Source organism: Nycticebus coucang, chromosome 23, assembly GCF_027406575.1.
Source record: "Nycticebus coucang isolate mNycCou1 chromosome 23, mNycCou1.pri, whole genome shotgun sequence".
Classification (NCBI taxonomy): domain Eukaryota; kingdom Metazoa; phylum Chordata; class Mammalia; order Primates; family Lorisidae; genus Nycticebus; species Nycticebus coucang.
The window spans coordinates 38,459,973-38,481,219 of NC_069802.1; the positions used below are offsets into that span (position 1 = coordinate 38,459,973).

At 49.2% G+C, this 21,247-nt stretch overlaps 1 protein-coding gene across 5 annotated transcripts in view; it reads left to right on the plus strand.

Annotated features, from left to right (window-relative positions):
- The first annotated feature begins 258 nt into the window (after window positions 1–258).
- The window catches only part of RNF212 (ring finger protein 212), a 28,503-nt gene continuing 7,514 nt past the window's right edge, over window positions 259–21,247 (plus strand). Inside the window, exons 1-8 of one of the 5 annotated variants that reach the window (XM_053578095.1) lie at window positions 259–382; window positions 3,999–4,060; window positions 9,651–9,725; window positions 11,154–11,210; window positions 12,760–12,818; window positions 16,182–16,234; window positions 16,327–16,378; window positions 17,862–17,907. In XM_053578095.1, coding sequence (XP_053434070.1) covers window positions 274–382; window positions 3,999–4,060; window positions 9,651–9,725; window positions 11,154–11,210; window positions 12,760–12,818; window positions 16,182–16,234; window positions 16,327–16,378; window positions 17,862–17,907 — 513 coding nt within the window. In that variant the 5' untranslated portion in view covers window positions 259–273. Of the gene's footprint in view, window positions 383–3,998; window positions 4,061–9,650; window positions 9,726–11,153; window positions 11,211–12,759; window positions 12,819–13,487; window positions 14,020–16,181; window positions 16,235–16,326; window positions 16,412–16,584; window positions 16,617–17,861; window positions 17,908–18,172; window positions 18,637–21,247 lie in introns of those variants that run through there. The other 4 variants (XR_008377236.1, XR_008377235.1, XR_008377237.1 and 1 more) reach the window with 4 other exon arrangements.

Consider the following 21,247-nt stretch of genomic DNA (forward strand, 5'->3'; position numbering starts at 1 on the left):
AGAGCAGAACGCTGAGGGCTGCAAGGGCGACAGGAGAGACTACCGGACTCCAGTCAAACCAATCTGCGAGAGGCTGCAGCGTCCTCCCATCAACGGTGACCACTCTGGGATTGGCGGGAGCAGGGAGCCGCATGGACTCCGGCGCCAGTGCGCAGGCGCGACAGCTGCCGTCGGATTGCGCAGGCGCACAGCCTCCCGCCCGTCTTGCGCGCGGGCCTCGCCTCGGCCTCCCTCGCGTGGGTCTGCGACGGCGGCAGCACTAGACAGGCCGGCATGGCCCCCTGGGTGTTCTGTAATCGCTGCTTCCAGCCTCCCCGCGGGACGTCGTACTTCAGCCTGACCAACTGTGGGCATGTGTACTGCCACGCGTGCCTCGGCAAAGGTCAGCGGTGTCGCAGCCAGCTGAGGGGAAGGGGAGGAGCGGGGGACCTAGGGGAGCAGGCGGGGGAGGAGGAGGACGCCGGGGGGGACTCACTGAGGGGCACCTGGGCGGTGGCGACCCTCCGGGGCGCTGGCTGTGCTTTTCCCTGTGCTGTGGGGCGGGTAGACACCACACTGGCCCCTGTAAGGAGGATGCTGTGAGACAGGTACAGGGAGAGCGAAGCCAGAGCCAGAGGGGCAGGAGAACCCCGGGGGGCAGCGGGCCACAGCCACAAGAGGACAAGGAGAGGCAGGTGCAGAGACCCCAGGGTGGAAGGGAGCTGGAGGCTGGAGGAGGGCAGAGTATTCCAGAAAAGCCAGAGTACAGCCTGGAGAAGCATGCCGAAAGAGGGCCCCAGCCCTGTGCTGTGGCCATGCAAAGCCACTGGTTTTAAGCAGGATAGTCTCATGATCAGAGACGTATTTATTATTTTTAATGGAAACTTTTTGTTGAAGTAAAGTTTATACAGAAACACAAGCATAAAGCCAAAGCATGATGAATTTTTACAGAGGAACTTGCCTATGAATCCACTTCTTAGGTTAAGAAACAGCACATCAGGGCGGCTCCTGTAGCTCAGTGAGTAGGGCTCCAGCCCCATATACCCAGGGTGGTGGGTTCAAACCCGGCCCCGGCCAAATTGTAAGAAAAAAATAGCCGGGTGTTGTGGCAGGCACCTGTACAGCTACTTGGGAGGCTGAGGCAAGAGAATTGCCTAAGCCTAAGAGCTGGAGGTTGCTGTGAGCTGTGATAGTATGGCACTCTACTGAGGGCAACAGGTGAGATTCTGTCTCTTAAAAAAAAGAAAGAAAGAAAAGAAACAGCACATTAGCAGCCCCTTAGAAGCCCTGGCGAGGGTGTAGCCATAGTGTAGTGTAGTGTAGCCTCACTAGCCTGAGACCATCCATGTAGATTCCTGAGACTGATCTGAACCTTAAGTAGATGGACTCAAACAGCCTCACAGCTCATTTTCTAGGTCTCAGTTGTGTTGTTCTGCATTACGTTTGCAGAGTTCATCTGGGTGTTCATGTATGCTTGTGGTTTGTCCACTTTAATTGCTGTGTGGTAGTCTGTTGTACAGCTTACTTATCATTTCTATTGTTGATGGGCCTTTGGGTTGTTTCCAGGTTTGTCTGTGACAGTTAATGCTACTGTGAACATTCTTGCTCCTGTCTTTGGGTGAGCATAGGTACATATTTCTATTGAGTATGTAACTATGAGTAGAGTTGCTGAATTTCAGGTATGTATTTAAAAGAAAAATCTCTTTGGCACCGGATAAGTAAATTGGAGAGACCTTGGAACTGTAGAAGAGACTGGAGACTTTTCCTTGGGAAAAGTAGATTGAGCAGACTTGAGTCAAGGAAGAAAGCTAGGGAGCTGGGCAGTTTTCACTGCCTGGTGGAACACTGGAGAGAATAGCAGGAGGGGGACAGAGACTCAGGAGCTCACAAAATGATATTGCGTGTATTCTGTTTAGGGATCTATTTTTATTTTTAGGGCATGGACCTCTTTCCATGTTAAAATAAACCTGTATCATTTTAAGGTGGCTTAGTTACTGACCATAATTTATTTGATTCCCTACTAATTTTCATATGTTCTGAAAATTTGCTGTTAAACACCACTTGTTCACTTACTTGATTTTTTTCCTTTGAATGTTTTTCTGGGCTGGAGTGGGGGTGTGCACATTAAAGCTGACCAGACTGCCTTCCTGAAGGGGTGTGCCCCTTTATGTTCCCAGCATTAACATGTGTGTGCCTGTTGTCCTCCCACCATGGCAGCTTATATGAAGGACCTTGATTTTCTTTTCATCTCTTTATTGGCTATTAGTACTTTTACTGATTGTTCATTCAGGTCCCCTCACAGCCTTTTATTGGAGTAGTTCATTGTAATTAACTTATAAGCATTATTTATATATCAAGTATCAACCCCTTTTGTCTGTCAGTTAGCTGCATATGATTTCCTCTGTGTGTCTTTTAATCCTGTTCCTCCAACAGAACTTCTACATGTTTAGAACTCAGCTCTGTTAATATTTTACTGCCCAGCTTCTGGCTATGATGGTGCATAAGAGGAATTTCCTTACCCCAAAATTTTTAGTCAGAGATACCAAAGCATGGGAACATACTGTTGAAGGTGGATGTCTTTAGGATGGGGACAACTTGAACATTTTGTAAGAAGGGAGGAAAGACAATGCTGGAGACTGTTAGAAGAGGACCACTGTCCACAGCAGGGCACTGTTCTGTGTGCCCTGTGTCCAGTGTCTGGACATTGAGATGAGAGTGAATGCACAGGCAAAGGCTTGGGCTGGAAGAAGTGACCCTTGAAAGCAGACAAGATGGACACAGAGTTAATCAGGTTGCATCTGGTGGGCCTGGAGGAAAGGGCAGGGGAACTGAGGTAGACCATCTGCAGCAGCTTCTTTCTTCATTGATGATGTAAGGGGGCTTGTTTGGATAACCCCCCATAGGGGTTGGAGGGAAACACCCAAGAAAAGCAGGATTACCTGGCAGTGTTACTCAGCAACATTAGAATCCACAAATCTGTGACTGTATTTGGTGAAGGGATTTCTGCATGCCCCTCGCCCCTCGCCCCCCAGTTCTTAGCTGCATTTGGCCAAGCAGACTGGAGAAAGAAGTTGAACTTATCCAGGTCTGGGCCAAGCATGCTCCCTGGAAGGACTGGAACGTGGAGGCTTCGAAAGTGACTTGGCACTGGGCTCCAGCTGACTGGTGAAGAAATCAAGTCCAAGGGCAGGAGGAAATGCCTGGCCTAGGGTGAGGCCTTGCTGCTCCAAGAGTTGAAGGGCAGGAAGGAGCTCTAGATTCTTACGATGGCACAGTAAATGCTGTGGGGGCCCAGGGCATGGTTGTGGCAGCAGGTGCTGACATGAGCACATGGACGGTCGCCAGGGAGAACCAGTGGGGAACCATAAGACTGGTGTTCTGGCCGGCCACCTGGAGGTCCAAGTTTTCCAAGGAGATGATTAGAAATTCATGGAGAGGAAAATGGTAATAAAACCCTGGATTTAGGGCAGAGACCCTGGAAATTGGGCAGATGAATTAGTGGGATTCTACCAGGCAGGATACATGTGCTTTTCATTCTTAGTCCCTTGTTGTGGCTTACAGGTAGCAGGAGGTTGGTATAGTGTGTACCTAGTGACTGGAGGGTGGGCTGTCCTGGACATTGGGCACATTGTGCAGTACCACAGAGGTGAGAGTAGGAGAGACAGAACAGACCCTGGTTAGGGGGGGTGCATTTTCATGTAGAATAGTTATAGATTTTAGATTCAGAAAGTACTGTAGAACCTAATTGTAATAAATATCTGGGATAGATTTAACCTTAAGTATTATTGATCTTTATGGTTACTATTTTGGGGCATATTTGCAAAGCAGGAAAAAAAAGGATATGAGCTGTAAAAATTCCAACTGTATCCATACCCACACCCTCATAATTTGTCTGAACATGAAGACATTTTAAGTGCTATAATGCTGTATATTTTCTGCAGAAGCATTGTAATTTAAATTCTGCGTTTATACATGTTTAAAAGTATTAGTATATAATAAAATCTGTTTTTGTTTTACAGGTAAAAAGGATGAATGCTTGATTTGTAAAGTTCCTTGTCTCACGGTTTTACTTTCAAAGCATGTAAGTTGAGATCTATAGTATCTGAGTATTAATCATAGTATTTTTTTTTTTTTTTTTTTTTGAGACAGAGTCTCACTATGTCACCTTCAGTAGAGTGCCATGATGTTTAAGCTCACAGCAACCTGAAACTCTTGGGCTTAAGCGATTCTCTTGCCTCAGCCTCCCAGGTAGCTGGGACTACAGGCACCCCCCACAACGCCCAGCTATTTTTTGTTGTTGTTGTAGTTGTCATTGTGTGGCAGGCCCAGGCCGAGTTGGAACCCGCCAGCCCCGGTGTATGTGGCTGGCGCTGTAACTGCTGAGCTATAGGTGCCAAGCCCATACTATTTTCTTTTAAATTTGAAGTTTAATTTTTAGTCATTTGTGGTGTCTAAAACTTTTATTTTTCTAGGTGAACTGGTTCTTATAAGATTGCTGAGTAATCAAAGTACAGTTTAGGATTTGGTTTATAAAATCTCAATACAACTTCTCAGATTGACCTTATTTGTAGTTTGTTGAATTAGCCTGTGTTCCTGGAAATGAAAATGGGTTAAGTAGGTTTCTTTAGCACAACACAAGCCTCTGAAGAGGGTGAAACTCTCAGAGGGGTCATATGTAATTAAGAGGGTTGTTCATAAGATAAGTTTAAAAATAAATTACTCCTTCATAGGCTTAAAACAATGCCTTTCATTCTATCTAAAAACAAAAATCAGTTTATCTTGTTTTTGGTACGTATGTATATATAAACTTAGTTTAAAATGATTGTGCATTTGGTCTGATGTTTAAAATATCATAATTTAAAAAATATATCATAATATTTTCTGATTGCAAATATAGTACAAAATTATGCAAAATTCAAATGCAGAAATCATATGATGAACGTGAAAGTCCCCAAGTCTTGTTTCCCAATGATGATGATGGCCAGGAGTTTGGTGCCTGTTCTGTGTGTGATGCTGTGATTTATCTTTTTACAAAATCCTGTTTTCTCAGTTGATGCTGTATTTAGGGCACACTTGTACTCTTTTAAAATGACTGCCTAGTATTTCAGTATTTTCCTATGGGTGAGCCTTTGGATTATTTCAGTTTTTCACTTATTTTATTTTTTTGAGATAGATCACTATGTTGCCCTCAGTAGAGTGCCATGGCATCACAGGTCACGGCAACCACAAACTCCTGGGCTTAAGCGATTCTGTTGCTTCAGCCTCCCACATAGCTGGGACTGCAGGCGCCCACTACAATGCCTGGCTATTTTTTGTTATAGTTATCATTGTTGTTTAGTAGGCCCTGTGTATGTGGCCAGTGGCCTAACCACTGAGCTACAGGTACTGAGCCGGTTTTTCACTATTTTAAACAGTCTTTTATACTGAACAGTTTTTACCAATATCGCTTCACACTTTTAAGAATATTTCTGTGAGGTGGTGCCTGTGGCTCAGTGGGTAGGGCACTGACCCCACATACTGAGGGTGGCAGGTTCAAACCTGGCCCTGGCCAAACTGCAACAAAAAATAGCCAGGCGTTGTGGTGGGCACCTGTGGTCCCAGCTACTGAGGAGGCTGAGGCCAGAGAATCACCTAAGCCCAGGAGCTGGAGGTTGCTGTGAGCTGTGTGACGCCACGGCACTCTACTGAGGGCAATAAAGTGAGACTCTGTCTCTACAAAAAAAAAAAAAAAAAGAGTATTTCTGTGGCATAAACTCCTAAAGTGAAAAAGCAAGGGCAAAAGATTCAAATGTTTAAACTTTTATATTTTTTAAATTATTTTTAAAATCAAATGTTTAAATGTTTATTTATTTATTTTTTTTTTTTTTGAGACAGAGCCTCAAGCTCTCACCCTGCGTAGAGTACTATGGCATCACAGCTCACAGCAACCTCCACTTCCTGGGCTCAAGCGATTCTCTTGCCTCAGCCTCCCAAGTAGCTGGGACTACAGGCACCCGCCACAACACCTGGCTGTTTTTTAGTTGTAGTTGTCAGTGTTGTTTGGCAGGCATGGGCTAGATTCGAACCCACCAGCTCTAGTGTATGTGGCTGGTGCCTTGGCCACTTGAGCTATAGGCGCCAAGCTGTAATGTTTAAACTTTTAATAGAAAGTCTTTGTTTTTCTCTGAAGCTGTGGCAGTGCAGACCTCAGTGGCAGAGCTTGTCTCTGCTCCTGCTCTGCTGTGTCTTGCTGAGGCCATCACATGGTCAGGCTGGAGGGTGCTGAGCAAGGGCCCCTCAGCCTTCCCTAGCTTCTTGAGCTGAATATTTAGGTCATGTATTTTCTTTTTTGTTTCCTAATAAATGTGTTTGAGACAAGGCAATTCCTTTTGTGAAGTGCTATTCTATATCACCTCGAGTACTGCTTTTCTGTATCATTTCTAAGTAATCTGTAACCTTTTTTATTTCTTTTTTATCTCAGGAATTATTTGAAAGAATATTTTTTAATTTTTAAGTGCTTCAGCTCCACTTGTCATTTTTACAGTTCATTTTTAGGTTTATGGCACTGTGACCAGAGGATGTCTGTATGGTTTTGTTATTTTTTTAATTATCAAGATGTTCATTGTGGTTTAATACATGGTAATAGTTTTCTATTCCACTTAAAGTGAGGGTATAATTGATTAGGTTACATTGTTTACATTTCTTAGGTAAAGTTCAAGTTGTAGTTGAGCCCTTCACACAGGGGGTGTGCAGTATACCCTTACATTGTGCACATTAGGTGGCAGCTCACCAATCCTCTTCCCTTCCTACCTCCCCCTCCTTGAATATACTTGTATTTTTCTCTCATGCAGGTGTGTAGTTTTTCTGTTAGATTCATATTAGTATTGAGTACATTGGATACTTGCTTTTCCATTCTTGTGATAATTTACTAAGGAGAACATGCTTCGATGTGCTTAAACTTATTTTTTTTTTGAGAGAGAGTTTTACTTTGTCACGCTTGTCATAGTGCCAAGAATGGCATCATAGCTTATAGCAACCTCAAACTCTTGGGCTCAAGTGGTCCTCTTGCCTCAGCGGCCTAAGTAGCTGGGACTATAGGTGCCTGCCACAATGCCTGGCTATTTTTTCTAGACGCAGGGTCTCTCTCTGGCTCAGGCTGGTCTCGAACTCCTGAGCTCAGGCAATCCACCCATGTTGGACTCCCAGAGTGCTAGGATTACAGGCGTGAGCCACCATGCCCAGCCTAAGTCTCTGTCTTTTTATGGCTGAATAATATTCCATGGTATACATATACCACAGTTTATTAATCCATTCATGGGTTGATGGGCCTTTGGGTTGTTTCCGCATGTTGGCAATTGCAAATTGAGCTGCAATAAACATTTGCGCTATTGGCCTGGGGAAAAAAATTTATGGAGAAGACGCCCTTGGCAATTGTAGCAACACCAAAAATAAATAAATGTTGGGTGGCGCCTGTGGCTCAAAGGGCTAGGGTACCAGCCCCATATGTTGGAGGTGGTGGGTTCAAACTCAGCTCCAGCCAAAAACTGCAAAAAATAAAAAATAAAATAAATAAATAAATGGGACATGATCAGGCTAAAAAGCTTCTGAACAGCTAAGGGTACAACAACTAAAGCAAACAGCCTTCAGAATGGTAATTGTTAATTGTAATTGGTAATGTTAACGTTCACTGGGTGTTAGAAAAAAAGTGTATTCTTTTGTCCTCTGCCTATGAGTGTATTAGTGCATGAAGTGGTTAGAAAGTCAAAAGGTTCCTCTTCTCTTGCTCTCCTGCCACACTCTGACCTGTCAGCTGACTGTGGGGGCCCTCCCATCCAAAGCCATGCCTGCCTTTCCCACACACTCTGACCCATCAGTTGACCCTGGGGCCTCCTGTCCAAATCTGGGCCTGCCTTTCCCATTCTTCATAAGCTGCTGATTCCTCTTCTTGCTCTGGCTTCCTGGAGTCTATTCTCCACCCTGCAGCCTGGGGGATTTGTGCAGTTGGATCCATGCCTTCATGTGTCCCAACTTCCCAGTAGTAAACCCCAAAGTCCCCTCACACCAGCGACTCTGTGGCCTGGCCTCTGGTAACCTCCTGGTCCCCAGGCAGGTGATGTTGGCCTGCTGCCCTCCCTAAGCCAGGTGCTTCCCCTTCAGCAGTTGGCCCCTTCTGTTCCCTCTGACTGGAATGTTCTCTTAGATAGCCACAGGCTCTGTGCTTACTGGCTTCAGGTCTCTGGGGGAATGTCCTTGGGAGACCATCCACAGTGGCTCTGTATAAGGTCTTTGTGCCCTTCTATAGAAGGACCCCCTAGGGCAGTGCCTGTGGCTCAATCGGTAGGGTGCCGGCCCCATATACCGAGGGTGGCGGGTTCAAACCCGGCCCCTACCAAACTGCAACCAAAAAATAGCTGGGCGTTGTGGCAGGCGCCTGTAGTCCCAGCTACTTGGGAGGCTGAGACAAGAGAATCGCTTGAGCCCAGGAGTTGGAGGTTGCTGTGAGCTGTGTGAGGCCACGGCACTCTACCAAGGGCCATAAAGTTAGACTCTGTCTCTACAAAAAAAAAAAAAAAAAAAAAGAAGGACCCTCTATTATGGTGCAATGTGTGTGCACAGCAAGAAACAAGCCCCGCGGAACCCTGTCATCTTCATGAGCACCCTCTGGTATTTCTGTCCCTGTCTCTTTTCTCTCCGTAAGCAAAGTGCTTAAGCTGACTTCCCCAACCTGCATGGTGACAGACATTGCCATGCAAAAGTGTCCTCTCTGCTGTCCCTTCATAGCACATACCACCACCTGACATGTATTTATGTGTCTATTTGTTTGTTGTTCAGGTGAGCTTTCACTGTTACATGCACAAAATAGGGCTCCACTACAGCGGTCAGGGGTAGATGGCAAGGGAGCAGGGCAGGCTGGAGCTGGTGCTGAGCATAGGACGCACTGGGCCCCAGGGACTCCTCTGGGGCAGACAGGGGCACCAACCACCACATCTGCCTGCTCCCCAGGAGGAAGAGTTTAGGCCAGAATTGACATCTGGATATTACAGGTGGGAGTTTCAGATTGTGGATATCAAGCCTTCCATTGTGGAAGAGCCAGCAGAAGGGATTACAATGGCAGAAATTAATCCAAATGGTGGTAACATATGTGCACAGAGCAGTAGTGAAGGGACTTCCGGGCCCGGTGCCTGACCTCAATGACAGGTGTGCCATCCTGTTTGAGGAACCTGAAGGTCCCAGTAATGGCATTTTCCCCCCAAAATTATTTCTTCTGTTTCCAATGTAAAATTCAGCTATGGAGGTTGGTAAATGATGACTAGAGACTTTTTGTCAGTCAAAATCTGGGATTTGCCCATGGAGAACATGCCTGTGGATACATACCAGGTGTGTGGACACCTCAGAAGCACACTTTCTCTATAGTGTGAAAGTGCTTGTGTGTTTGACAAATTTGATGATGTTGAACTAGCTCTGACAGCGTCATCGCGACTGGATCTTAGAGTAATTTCTTCAGAAAGTCTTAACAGGGATGGAAAGGGAGGCATGACCCTAGAGCATCACAGAAAACAACAAGCCTCACATGGCTCTGAAACCACAGGTTCAGCAGCCACAGCGGAAGAAACCAAGTAAGTGTTGATAGCCAAGACTTCATCAAGAAAACCCGCCATGCAGTATAAGTGAAGTCATTTTCTCTCTTTCAGACTGACTCAGATATTCAGTCCTTCTTTGTGGGCATCGATGGGCTGTGCAGAAAGTACTCCAGAGAGACTGCCCAGGTGAGTCAGGGGACTCAGGTGGCCCAGGAACACTGTCTCTAAGAGATTCCACGTTTTACGCATCCTGGGGGCCAGTCCCTTCGAAGATACATGATCAGCAAATATTTTCTGCTAAGATATAGCAGACCCTCCACAGCTGCCCACCTCCCTACACTGAGCACCTCCTCCAGTTGATCTAATCCTCACAACCTGGACGTGCAGCACATGGACGTGTCAGCACAGCAGGCCTGGCTCCTCATGCTGACCCCCCTCTGTGTGCTGACCAGCTTGCCACAGTCCTTTGGGTGGTCACTTACAGAGGTTCTACTGTATTTCTGTGGGTTATCTTTTTTTATTTCTTGATGGTGAAACATTTACAGTACAAAAGCTTTCTGTTTTGGCAACGTCCTTTTGGTGTATTATTTGTGCTTTTGGTGTCACATTGAGACACAAGTGATCTCAGTTCAGTTCTGAGTCCTTTGGGCAAGAAGCCCTCCCTCCCATATTCACAGTTAGATGTACCTTGAAATTTGGGGTTTAGAAGCCCTCCCCAAGTCGGGGCTCTCTGGATCCTTCTCTGACGCAGGCATCCCACCCCAGGCCCATGGACCCTGCTGCACCCTGTGGTGTTAGGCTCCACGGCTCCCCGTATGCTCAACTCCCTCTCTTCCTGTGTCCCAGTGCCTCTGCAGCCTTTGTACCCTTCCCCGCTCCCAGCTTCTAATGCTACTCAGTGTCCTCTTTGAACCTGCATCCTCTCCTCCCAGGGCATCACAGGACAGCCTCCAGCCCACTGGTCTGCAGGGGAAGCTGTCCAGCGGAGGAGGGGTTCTCCATTGTCCCAGCCTGCCTTCCTTTTCATCTTCTGTTAATGTTGCCACTCCCAGCATTGGCCATCTCCCACCTGCTCTAGGGAGACAAGGCCGGGGGATAGCTGGGAACTGCCCCAAGCTGAGGTGGAGGCTGATGATGGACCCAGCATGTTGTTCTTGCCCATGAAGTTGGTGATCTGTAAGGTGGATGCTGTTTAAGTCCCAGTTTGGCCTTGTCTTCTGGCCATGCACTGAATGGTGATAGGAATTAGCCTGAAGCAGTGATAGTTTAGTATTCCAATGGGTGGGTGCCATTGTCTGAAACCTATGAAATAGCTCTGTCTTCTCTGAGTTGATCACAGACCTCATATTGGTGCTCTCAGAAACCCAGTTCAGACTATATACAGCAGTGTGCAGTCTGGGGAGCATGTGATGGGAAGGCCAGGGACAGGGCTGGCTTCAGGCATGGCTGGCTCTGGGAGTTTGACAAGGCCACCAGGCGGTTGGTATCTGCCAGCTCTGCCCATCAGGCGTGGCTTTGCTCTCTGCATTCCCCACCCACAGGCCCACATATCAGTTTCAGGATGCTCTCTGGCGGTCCTGAGGTGTCAGCAGCTGAACCCTGTTATCTTCTCAGATTTCAGAATTTCAAGAAAAACACAGGAAGAGATTGTTAGCCTTCTACAGAGAAAAGGTAAATCGAATCATTGCCTCCTGAATTTTTTGACCTTTCAATTTATATATCAGACTTGTTAGTTAAAACACCTTGCTCTTAAAGGCGGTGAGAAAACTAGACTTGAAATTGTTTATCTTTGCTTGACCAGCTGTGGGGACTTGTTCACTGGCCTCTTTGCCAGTCCACAGTGCCCAGAACCTGCCTGTGGTTCTCCCGATCATTGCCCACCCAGACACCCACTGCCATCTCACTGGCTGGGCTACATGGGGCCTTAGGGTCCTGGAGGTGGCTGGAAGCTTATCTGCTCAACTATCTTGTTTTCTTTTTTCTTTCTTTCCTTTTTTTTTTTGAGACAGGGTCTCACTGTGTCGCCCTCGGTAGAGTGCTGTGGCGTCATAGCTCACAGTAACCTCCAACTCTTGGGCTTAAGCAATTCTTTTACCTCAGCCTCCCGAGTAGCTGGGACTACAGGCACCTGCCACAACACGCAGTTATTTTTGTTGCAGTTGCCACTGCTGTTTTAGCTGGCCAGGACTGGGTTCGAACCTGCCACCCTCGGTATATGGGGCCAGCGCCCTACCCATTGAGCCACAGGTGCCGCCCAATCTTGTTTTCTAGTAAAAGTCCTTTTTAAAACAACTTTGAAGGTTTTGCAATAAGTAAAATAAATAAGCCAATGTTAAAGCCTCTAAATGCCAGCACTCCTCCCAAGTGTCCAGAAGTCCCCTCTGTGCACAGCCCCACCAAGGAGACCATCACCCCCAGTACTCCAACCCCCTCTCAACACCACCACCCATCCTACCAGAAACCCCCTCCACTGACACACTCACACCTGCCCAATACCCCCCACACCTGACACACTCACACCTGACACCCTCACACATGACACACCTGCCCAACAGCCCCACACCTGACACATTCACACCTGCCTGACACCTGACACACTCACACTCGACACTCCCCACACCTGACACACTCAACCTGCCCAACACCCCCCACACCTGACACACTCACACCCAACACTCCCCACGCTGCTCCCCCAAGTCCTGCCCAGGGTCTTCCAGCAGGTGCCAAGCCTTTGGTAACCATTTGGTGTATGTTCTGGTCCCACCAGCAAACCTCAAGGCTGGGTAGTATTAACCACATTTGACACCACCCTAGAACAGGAGAATCTGCATTAATACACCCAGGTCTGGCAGCCAGGGCCCCATGTGACACAACCCTGGAGACCGTGCTTGTGGAGCTGCTGAGTGCGCAGGGTGCTACATCTTAGCTTTTGAGACCAGAGCACTCCCTGAAGCCCAGCTGACCCTCCTCCAGACTCTGTCCACCTGTCTGGACTGAAGGTGTCTCCTGGGCTGGGCTGACTTAGCTCTGCACTAATGGTCCCAGTGCCAATTTCCCAGGTACCCAGCGCAGATTTACTTATTAATAGTGTGAGGGCAGCTTCCATGTAGAGAAACTCATGTTTTGTTTCTGGTCTAAGAAATTTAAAGGGTCAAAATATCTTTGATCTGTCACTTGGCATAACCTGTCTAATAACAAGAAGCCATTTAATTATGTTTAGATTTCTAAGTTGGAGGAGTCCCTCAGAAGGTCAGTGTTGCAGATAGAGCAGCTGCAGAGGTAAGTCCCTTGAGCGCACAGACAGGGCCACCAGCCATCACTGTACAGAAGTCGTCTGCCCTCTGAGCTCTGGAAGGGAGAGAGCTGCAGGTGCAACTTTGGGAACAGAGGAGGGAGCATTTTCATGTGCTAGAAACTTGTGTCAAAGCAGAAATGCTGTGGGAAGCCAAAGGGAAGATCAGAGAGACAAGAAAGACAGTGGAAAAGGCAGATGGTCCCCTGGACGAGGAGCCCTGACTGGGTCCCAGGGCAGCAGGAAGGCCCTGGGGGGTGGCTAACCACAGGCCTCTGAGGGTGACCCCTGCAGCCTGGTGGCTCCTTTCTGCCAGGATTGTAGATATTTGTGAAAGGTGGGTACACAAGGCCTGTTCTGTTTATAAAGGCTTTGCAGGGGATGACAGGTGTGTTTCAGAAGGACACATCCAGAATTACTAGAATTAACCAAAAATGGTAACTGAAAGTGTTGCATGTCTGTATCTGGAAAATCCAGTCATTTGAAGTTCTCATTTCTTCTCCATTTACAGTGCCCTTGCCACATGGCATCTGTTCTGAACGAACTCTGTTTGCATTTAATGTCCCTGGAATTTGGAATCAGTGACATGCCATGACATGTTCAGTTAGCACAGTGACACCTCGATGCCATGCATCTTACCTCCAGTGGTGCCTTAGATTTTGGGAGACCCAGCTCCGTTCCTGCTGAATGCTGTGACATGTTGGATCATTGTTAGGTCCCTGTGTGGTGCCTGCACGTTGATTTGAGTGTTGAGGAGCTGATGGCCTGTGGGTCTCTTGTCCCCCATTGGCAGTGTGTCCAGATAGGAGCCACCCTAGGTGCATGTGGGTGCTGAGCCAGGGCCACACAGCGGGGGGAGTGGAGTGCCTGTCACTTTCCACCCTCTCCCCTGTACCAGGCTCTGCTCGGCCTGTCTGGGGTGAAAAAGGCCTCTGTCAGCTGTCATTATTTTGAATTATAAGAGTTATCCCAGGTATATTCCAGGGGTCAGCAAACTCCAGGCCATGTCCAGCCCCAAGTGCATTTTCGTACAGCCCTCTAGCTGACAACAGCACATTTTTAAAGAATTGTGAAGGCATTGCACTTGGACACTCAGCTTGTTCAGCTCACTCTGAATTGCCAAAGCCCAAAACAAGTGGAGGACGTGAGGTGCCCAATGAAAAGCTCTGCACGAGTGGCTGACCACAGGTGATCCTACGGGCTGGGTCCCCTGAGGACGCTCCTGCCTCCAGTGCCTCTGCCTGCGTCTGCCTGTCACATAGTGGCACCACTTCCTGCATTCACTAGCTACCCTTTGCAGAAACATTGCAGACTTGCTTTAAATTTAGTATCAGAAGAGGGCAGATAGGTCTTTACTGTGCATCAAGGGATCACTTTTTTCTCCTTGGTGTGTAATTTGTTTTCTTTCTGTGGACATAAGTGTCTTGTTATTTCTGTAAAATTCCTGACTAAATCTTTCTAAATCTTGCCTCTGTGCAGTCCCTGCCATAGCTGTTGCCCCTGCCATCTGGGTCTTGGGACCTTCTGTATGATGTCTCATCTTAGGTCGCCTGGGCATGTCCTACACTCCTTCTTCCTCTCCCCAATCTCCTGATCAGTACTGTAGCTACTTCTCTACTTAACTCTCTACTGAGTTGTTATTCTGTCCTACTTAACTTTTCTAGAATATTTCCACTCTTTTTTTTTTTGGTGACAGAGTCTCTCGTCACCCTGGGTAGAGCAATGTCGTGTCACCACAGCTAACAGGAACCTCAAACTCCTGGCCTCAATTCTCCTACCTCAGCTTCCCAAGTAGCTGAGACTACAGGTGCCCGCCACAATGCCCAGCTATTTTTAGAGACGAAATCTCGCTCTGGCTCAGGCTGGTCTTAAACCTGTAAGCTCAGGCAGCCCACCTAGGTGTCCCAGAAAGTGAAGATTACGGGCGTGAGCCACCATGCCCGGCCTTGTCCTGCTCATTTTCACTATTTGGAAAATAGAATTTGCTCATTGCTGTGTCTGCATCTTTTATGTGGACACTTCATAGCTGCCTATTTGTTTTCCCTGCCCGATGTCCTCAGGAATCCACCTTTACCTCCTTGGCCTCTGCTGTCACTCCTGGACACCCTTTCTGGTGTGGTTGGTGGTCTCTTGTGAGGCTGGTAGACCTACCCCACTCTGTGCATCCTTGGCACCCTTGTGCTGTCCTCCAGAGAGGACTGCCAGCCAGACCCTACCTCAGACCCTGCTGCAACACTCCCAGTGGTGGTAGCGGGTTCCCCTCTGTTGTCTTGGGCAGAGAGTTTAGAGACTCACCTTCTCCAAGCCTTAGACATAAGGAAATGCTTGTTGGAGGTGCATGGAGGTAGGATTGCTTTCAGGGGACATAGGCCCAGCCCTGCCAGGTTCCAGATTCAGGTATTTTACCCACCATGGTCAGCCACTTGCACAAAACTTCATCAGGCACCTCATGTGTTCTGTGTTCTGGGCTCTGATGAAGTGCCTGTCCTCACCTTGGGGCAGGAGAGGTAGAAATGGACTGGGGTGGGAGTGAGGGTTCAGGGTTCCTATCCCACCAGTTGGCACAGATGGGTGCTTAGGGCATCGTCCACCTGCTGCATGTGCCTGCTGCGTGTGCCTGCTGCACTTCCACACATGTATCTGCACAGCTGGAAGGTGCAGGGCTTTGCCAGAAGAAAAAAATGACCAAGTAACTTGCCCACAGTTCTCTTGTTGGCCTTTAACAACTAATGTGGGCTGGGCATGGTGGCTCACACCTGTAATCCCAGCACTATGGGAGGCCAAGGCAAGAGGATCATTTGAGTTTACCAGTTGAAGACCAACCTGAACAAGAGTGAGACCCCATCTCTACCAAAAATAGAAATAACTACCCAGGCATGGTGGCAGGTACCTATAGTCCCAACTACTCGGGAGGCTGAAGCGGGAGGATCTTTTGAGCCCAGGAGTCTTGAGATTGCTATGAACTATGGTGACACCACGTTACTCTACCCAGGATGATTAGGTGGAACTCTTGTCTAAAAAAAACAAAAACAAAAACTGATGTGGTAGCACCTGTTGTCACGTCCCAACTTGGTACTTTTGACACCTGCCACTCGCTGCTGTCCAGTAACAGTTGGAGTTTCGAGAGCCTGTTGCTTAAATGGTGATGAGTGTGGCTCTCATTTTTGCTCCAGGGGTTGGGAAGAAGGGGCCAGTTGGACTAATAGAGCATTTTGGAGAATGTCAGATTCATACGAAGTACCCTTTTGTAATCCCATCAGAATATTTAGCTGATTCAGAGCTGCTTTACATTTTCAGTTGGAATAACAGTGTATGTTCATAGTTTAATTCAATACCTTTTATCTGTTTAGCATGAGATCATCACAACAGGCAGCTTTCAGCACAATAAAAAATTCAGTTTCAAGTAAGTAAAATAATGCCAGAAAGGGGAGTTTGGAGACATTGGTTTCCACCAGACGTGCCCTGGTGCTAAGGTACCCTTCTCCACTCTTTCAGCAAAGCTGCCTGTTCACCTGCTGCAGCCACTTCGCTTATCAGCTCCTGACAGGTGCGTGGGGTGGGGTCATGTGGAGCCTGCGAGAGACAGGGCCTGTCTGCACCACTCATCTGTCCCACCCCACAAGTCCCAAACTCTGCAGCCCCTAGTACTGGGCAGGGAGCTGGCTATCCAACTCCCACTGGTACTTGCTTTGAGTCCCAAATCTGGTATGTGACCAGCTGATTACTCAGCCCACTCTAGCCCCTTGGCTGCAGGGATAAGTGTGAAATGATCACGTGACGCGGTGTCTGCAGAGTTAACCTGGGAGTCCAGTGCCAGAGTGATGGACAGCCCTGGTGGTATGTGAAAGGGCTCAGCCCAGGCCCCATCGGGGATCTTGTTTACACAAGAGGATGTCCCTGTGGCTCTCACTGACCCATGTCCAGTTGTGCCTGTCAGATGAGCTCTGGCACTAGGATGCCAGCCTTATGTCTGCATCAGTGTCCTGGGAGAATCTGGCCTGGGGAAGCCCCTGGTTCTTTGCGTGGAAGGTGTGATTTCAATGCACATCACAGGGCAGAACAAGTTCAAAGATTTATCACCTACAGACCCTGGCCAAAAGGACACCATGAGATGGGGAAGGTCATGGGGAGGCTGATGTGCAGGGTCTGGCAGAGAGAGGGCCCCTAGGCCAGCAACTTTTTGGGTTCTAGGGCATTACCCAAACAGGCTTCCCACGGGGTATTTACAGCAGGCAGGTGTGAGTCCCATGTGTCCTGCCTTAACTGAGCGGTGGTCATGGTGGTGGGTCTGCACAGGTTCTGCAGGTGTCAGGGCTGCAGGTTCAGTTCAGTAGGTAGTATCTGGCTGCCCCACAGGGGTGTGGTCACCAGAAGGAGGGTGTAGAGGGCAAGTCTCTAGGTCAGCCACATTGAGAACTGGGGGTGGCATGGAGTTGGGGACCATCAGTGACAGAGCCCTGGACTGGTACCAGAGAGGTGAACTTGGGATTAGGATGGGTCCTCAGGCAATGTAGAGGTATAAGAATTCAGTACATCCAGGTTGGACCAATGAGCACCATGGCTGGGATTCCTGCTGGCACTCTTTCCTCTGAGGCCACCAGCTATAAGGATGGTAAGGCTAAGGGAAGGGCCATCTGGAAGACGAGTCCAAACGGTGTTTCCCCAGCGTTCTTCGGGCTGAGGAAGGGTGTGATGTGTGGGCAGGCGGTGAGCGCTAGATACAGAAGACACTCCTTGCTCAGGAGATTTCAGTGCAGCAGGCTCTGGGCAGGCATTGTTGGGGCAGAGAAGTGTGCAGAGCTGTGGGTGGGTGTGGCCACAGATGCAGTGAGAGGAAGAACTTGCCAGGGCCTGGCAAGCGCCTGTGTTCTGAGGCTCAGTTGACAGACAACATGAATATAAAGAGCAGTGACAATGACCAGGTCTGTGATTGACTGAACTCTGATGGCTTCACAGAACTAGAGAAAGATTTAGACATGTGTATGGTCTTTTTGTGTGTGTGACTAATGCATTTTATGATGTTTCAACAGAGTGGAGGCAATGGAAGTTGATCTCACTCCTTCCCCAGTGAGAAAAGTAAGTCCATCTGTGTGGCTGCTTCCCCTGGTGCCAGATACCTGGTGCCTCTAGCCTTTCTCAGCACCAGTGAGCATTACCACCCCGAGCTGTGGGCGGCTTGTCCCCACATGCTGACCTGGGGTGAGCGTGTGGGGTTGTGGAGGGACTGGAACAGACCGTGGCTTTCAGCCTGAGGCAGCACTTGAAGCTGGAGGAAAGAAAGCAGGTGGGGACAGCAGCAGGCTCCCACACTGGGCCTGAGTTATCCCTGTGCTGTTCCCAGGTTGGTCCTGTGTTGTACCTGTGTTGATGTCGGGTGATCCCATATTATTCCCATGTTGGCCCCTGCTCGTCCTGTGCTAGTCCCACATTGTTCCATGTTGGCACCTGCTGATCCTGGGCTGGTTTCAGGAGGTGGCAGTAGGGTTGGTGGCCCTGTGCTTTACCTGCCTTCATCTGCAGTCCCAAGAAGTGACACAGACAAAGCTAAAGAAAAAAGCAGTTAAGTCTTGCAGCCCAGGAAAAGAAGTGCCAGAAATTTGAAGGACTCTGGAAAACAGAAAACAGCTTCAAATTAGAGACAAGCCCAGAGGAAACCTGGCTGAAACTCAGGCAGATTCCAAGGATGGCTGCTATCCCTGGCCGAGCACAGCAGCAGTAGGGCTCAGATAGGAGCAGGGAGGGACCTGGGAGGTTGCACTACAGGTGGGATGGGCAAGCGAGGGGGGGGCGGGGGAGGGAGGGTCACGGACACCTGATTGGCACATGGTTACTTGTATGAGTTACTTACTTGATGCATGTGTTGCCAAGGCTGTGTCACCTGTGCCACTCGCTTGCACACACTGTTCTGAGCACTATGAATGGGACTTCTGTCTCCCAGTGGCCTGTGAGGTGGACTCTGCCCTGCAGACTTGCTCTTGAGTAGCAGTGCTCGCCTCAAGGGAGTCCCGGAACCAGACTGGAGGGACCTGGAAGGTCCAGGGCAAGAAGGTGGACTTTAGTAGGAAGAGCCCAGGAAGCTGTGGCAAAGGAGAAACCCCAGCTCCTTGGCAGATGATTAGAGCAGGAGCGCCCTGTACCTGCCCTGCCTGCCTCCCCTGCACTTGTCACCCACACCTGCCCGGTGACTCTGTGCTTCAGACTTGCAGATGGGCCACACACTGCATGGGTGCACCTCCCCAGGTAAAGGTACCACCAAGACCCTGGACGCTGGCTTCTGTCTATCCTTTGGCACTTATGGTCTCCAAGTCCCAGGTCAGTTTCCCAGTTTCCCATAGCCCCCGGTGGTCAACGAGGACCAAGGAACGCTCAGAACATCCAGGATTATAGGCAGCCAGGCCTGTGCACATATGGCTGGTGGAAGCACAGCCTCCCCATGTGGCAGGACCCGTGTCTGCACCTACCCTGTGGAGTCACCATAACCACAGGCACCAGCGTCTTCTGTAGCTCACAAGCTGGGCAAAGGAAGACACAGGTCCCAGTGGATCTTCCACACTTTTTTCTGACATCAGGAACATCCTGAGCCTTAACAGAATTTATTCTCTGGCAGGAAAACCCTGCACTGAGTGAGGTATAAATAGGCCAAAGGGGACAAGGGGGCCCCCATTTCAATTGCATCTCCTGGCCCGAGCCCACACATGATACCTGTTACACAGCTGGTCAGGTGGGAGAGAGCTCAGGTTGTCCTCCCACTGTATGGAGATGCCGGGGAGGGAGGTTGGGAAAGGCCTACTGTGGAACTCTGGGTGGTCGGTGCTGTCTTAAAGGGGTGTGGGCGTCATTGTTTGCCATCCCGTGAATTCCACTTGTGCAGACATACTCCCCAAACAGACAGCCTGACGTTTTGGGACACCTCCCTGAGGCCTCTTAGCTGTATGGCAATATTCTCAGAACCATCCAGGTTGGGTCTGGACCTGCTCTGTGCCTGGCCTGGTCTAGACTGTCAGGATCTGAGTGTGGCCAGTGCAGCTGCTAGGGCCTCCTCGTCCTAGTGCCCAGTTGCTCCCCAGGCCTGTCAGTCTCGTCCCAGGAAGCCAGGAGAGCATGAAGTGCACAGGTGCCCTCCCAGCCCCTCGTAATGCCTGTCCCCAGCCTCAGCCACAGGCCAGAAGCCTGGGCACTCAGTCTCTTAAGATTCTTTTTGCTCGGGCCTGGCTGGGAGGCTGAGACAAGAGAATCTGTTGAGCTCACAAGTTCAAGACCAGCCTGAGCAAGAGTGAAATCCTGTCTCTACAACCCCATCTCTACTAAAACTAGAAAAACTAGCCGGGTGTTGTGGTGGGTGCCTGTAGCCCCAGCTGCTCAGGAGGTTGAGGCAAGAGGATTGTTTGAACCCAAGAGTTTAAGGTTGCTGTGAGCTATGACAGCAAGGCACTCTACCCACAGAGAGAGAATGATATTCTATCTCAAAAGGAAAATGAATGATTCTTTTTGCTCCAACAACTGCTAGATTTTCCCACAAACAGAGGACTCAGGAACTGACCCAACAAACAAAAATTATTTCTTATTGGACACTAGGCAAGAAAAGATGATTTCCTTCATCCTAGTCATGTATTGATAAGTTTGTGCTCACTGTTTGCTGATGATTTTCCCTGTTGAAGTTTCAAAGTTTGAAAGGGTATCACACCTGGTGAGAGGAGGCTTGAGGCAGGTGGGATGTCTGTCCAGGCAGTGGAAGGTGCCCAGTGAACTGTAGGTGGGCAGCAGGAAGAAGCTGCACAGGCTGTAATTGGGGGGGTGCTCCCAGGGGAGTAAGCCCAGACTCTTAAGATGCACCATCCTGAAGGCACCCCTGAGGGGGACCCAGGAAGGGAAGGAACAGAGCACTCTGGGGAGGGGAAGGGAAGTGCCAGGAGCAGCCCTACCGAGTTTCTGTGTAGGTGGGTTGTGAGTATAGTCATCAGCTTAGGTGGATGGGAGCATGCTTTGTTGACAGCAGGCCTGCGGGCAGCACAGAGGGCCACTGGGGCCATGGGGCTGGTCCCTCCAGCCCACTACATTGCCAGCAAGTGAGAGTGGAGGGCGGGCAAGAGAGGGTCGAGGGTCCAGGGTGTGGCAGAGAATACACTGGAGTTCTGGAGAGGACACAGGACCTTCCGTGGTGGGTGGGTCAAGTGATCTCTAGGGTGGGCATGCCAGGGCCAGGAGGACAGGCAGCCTGGTCTTAGCAGGGCATGGTGAAGACAGCAGAGTCTGAGGACTGACAGACGAGGCGAGGGACCTGGAGCCCAGGAAGGAGGCTGCATACAGTGCCCTGCAGACATCCCAGGTCACACTGAGCAGCAAAATGGCCTCTGCCACCAGCCAGCCTCCACTCAGAGCTTCCTGTGGGTCAAGCAGGGAGGCGGCAGTGCCTGCC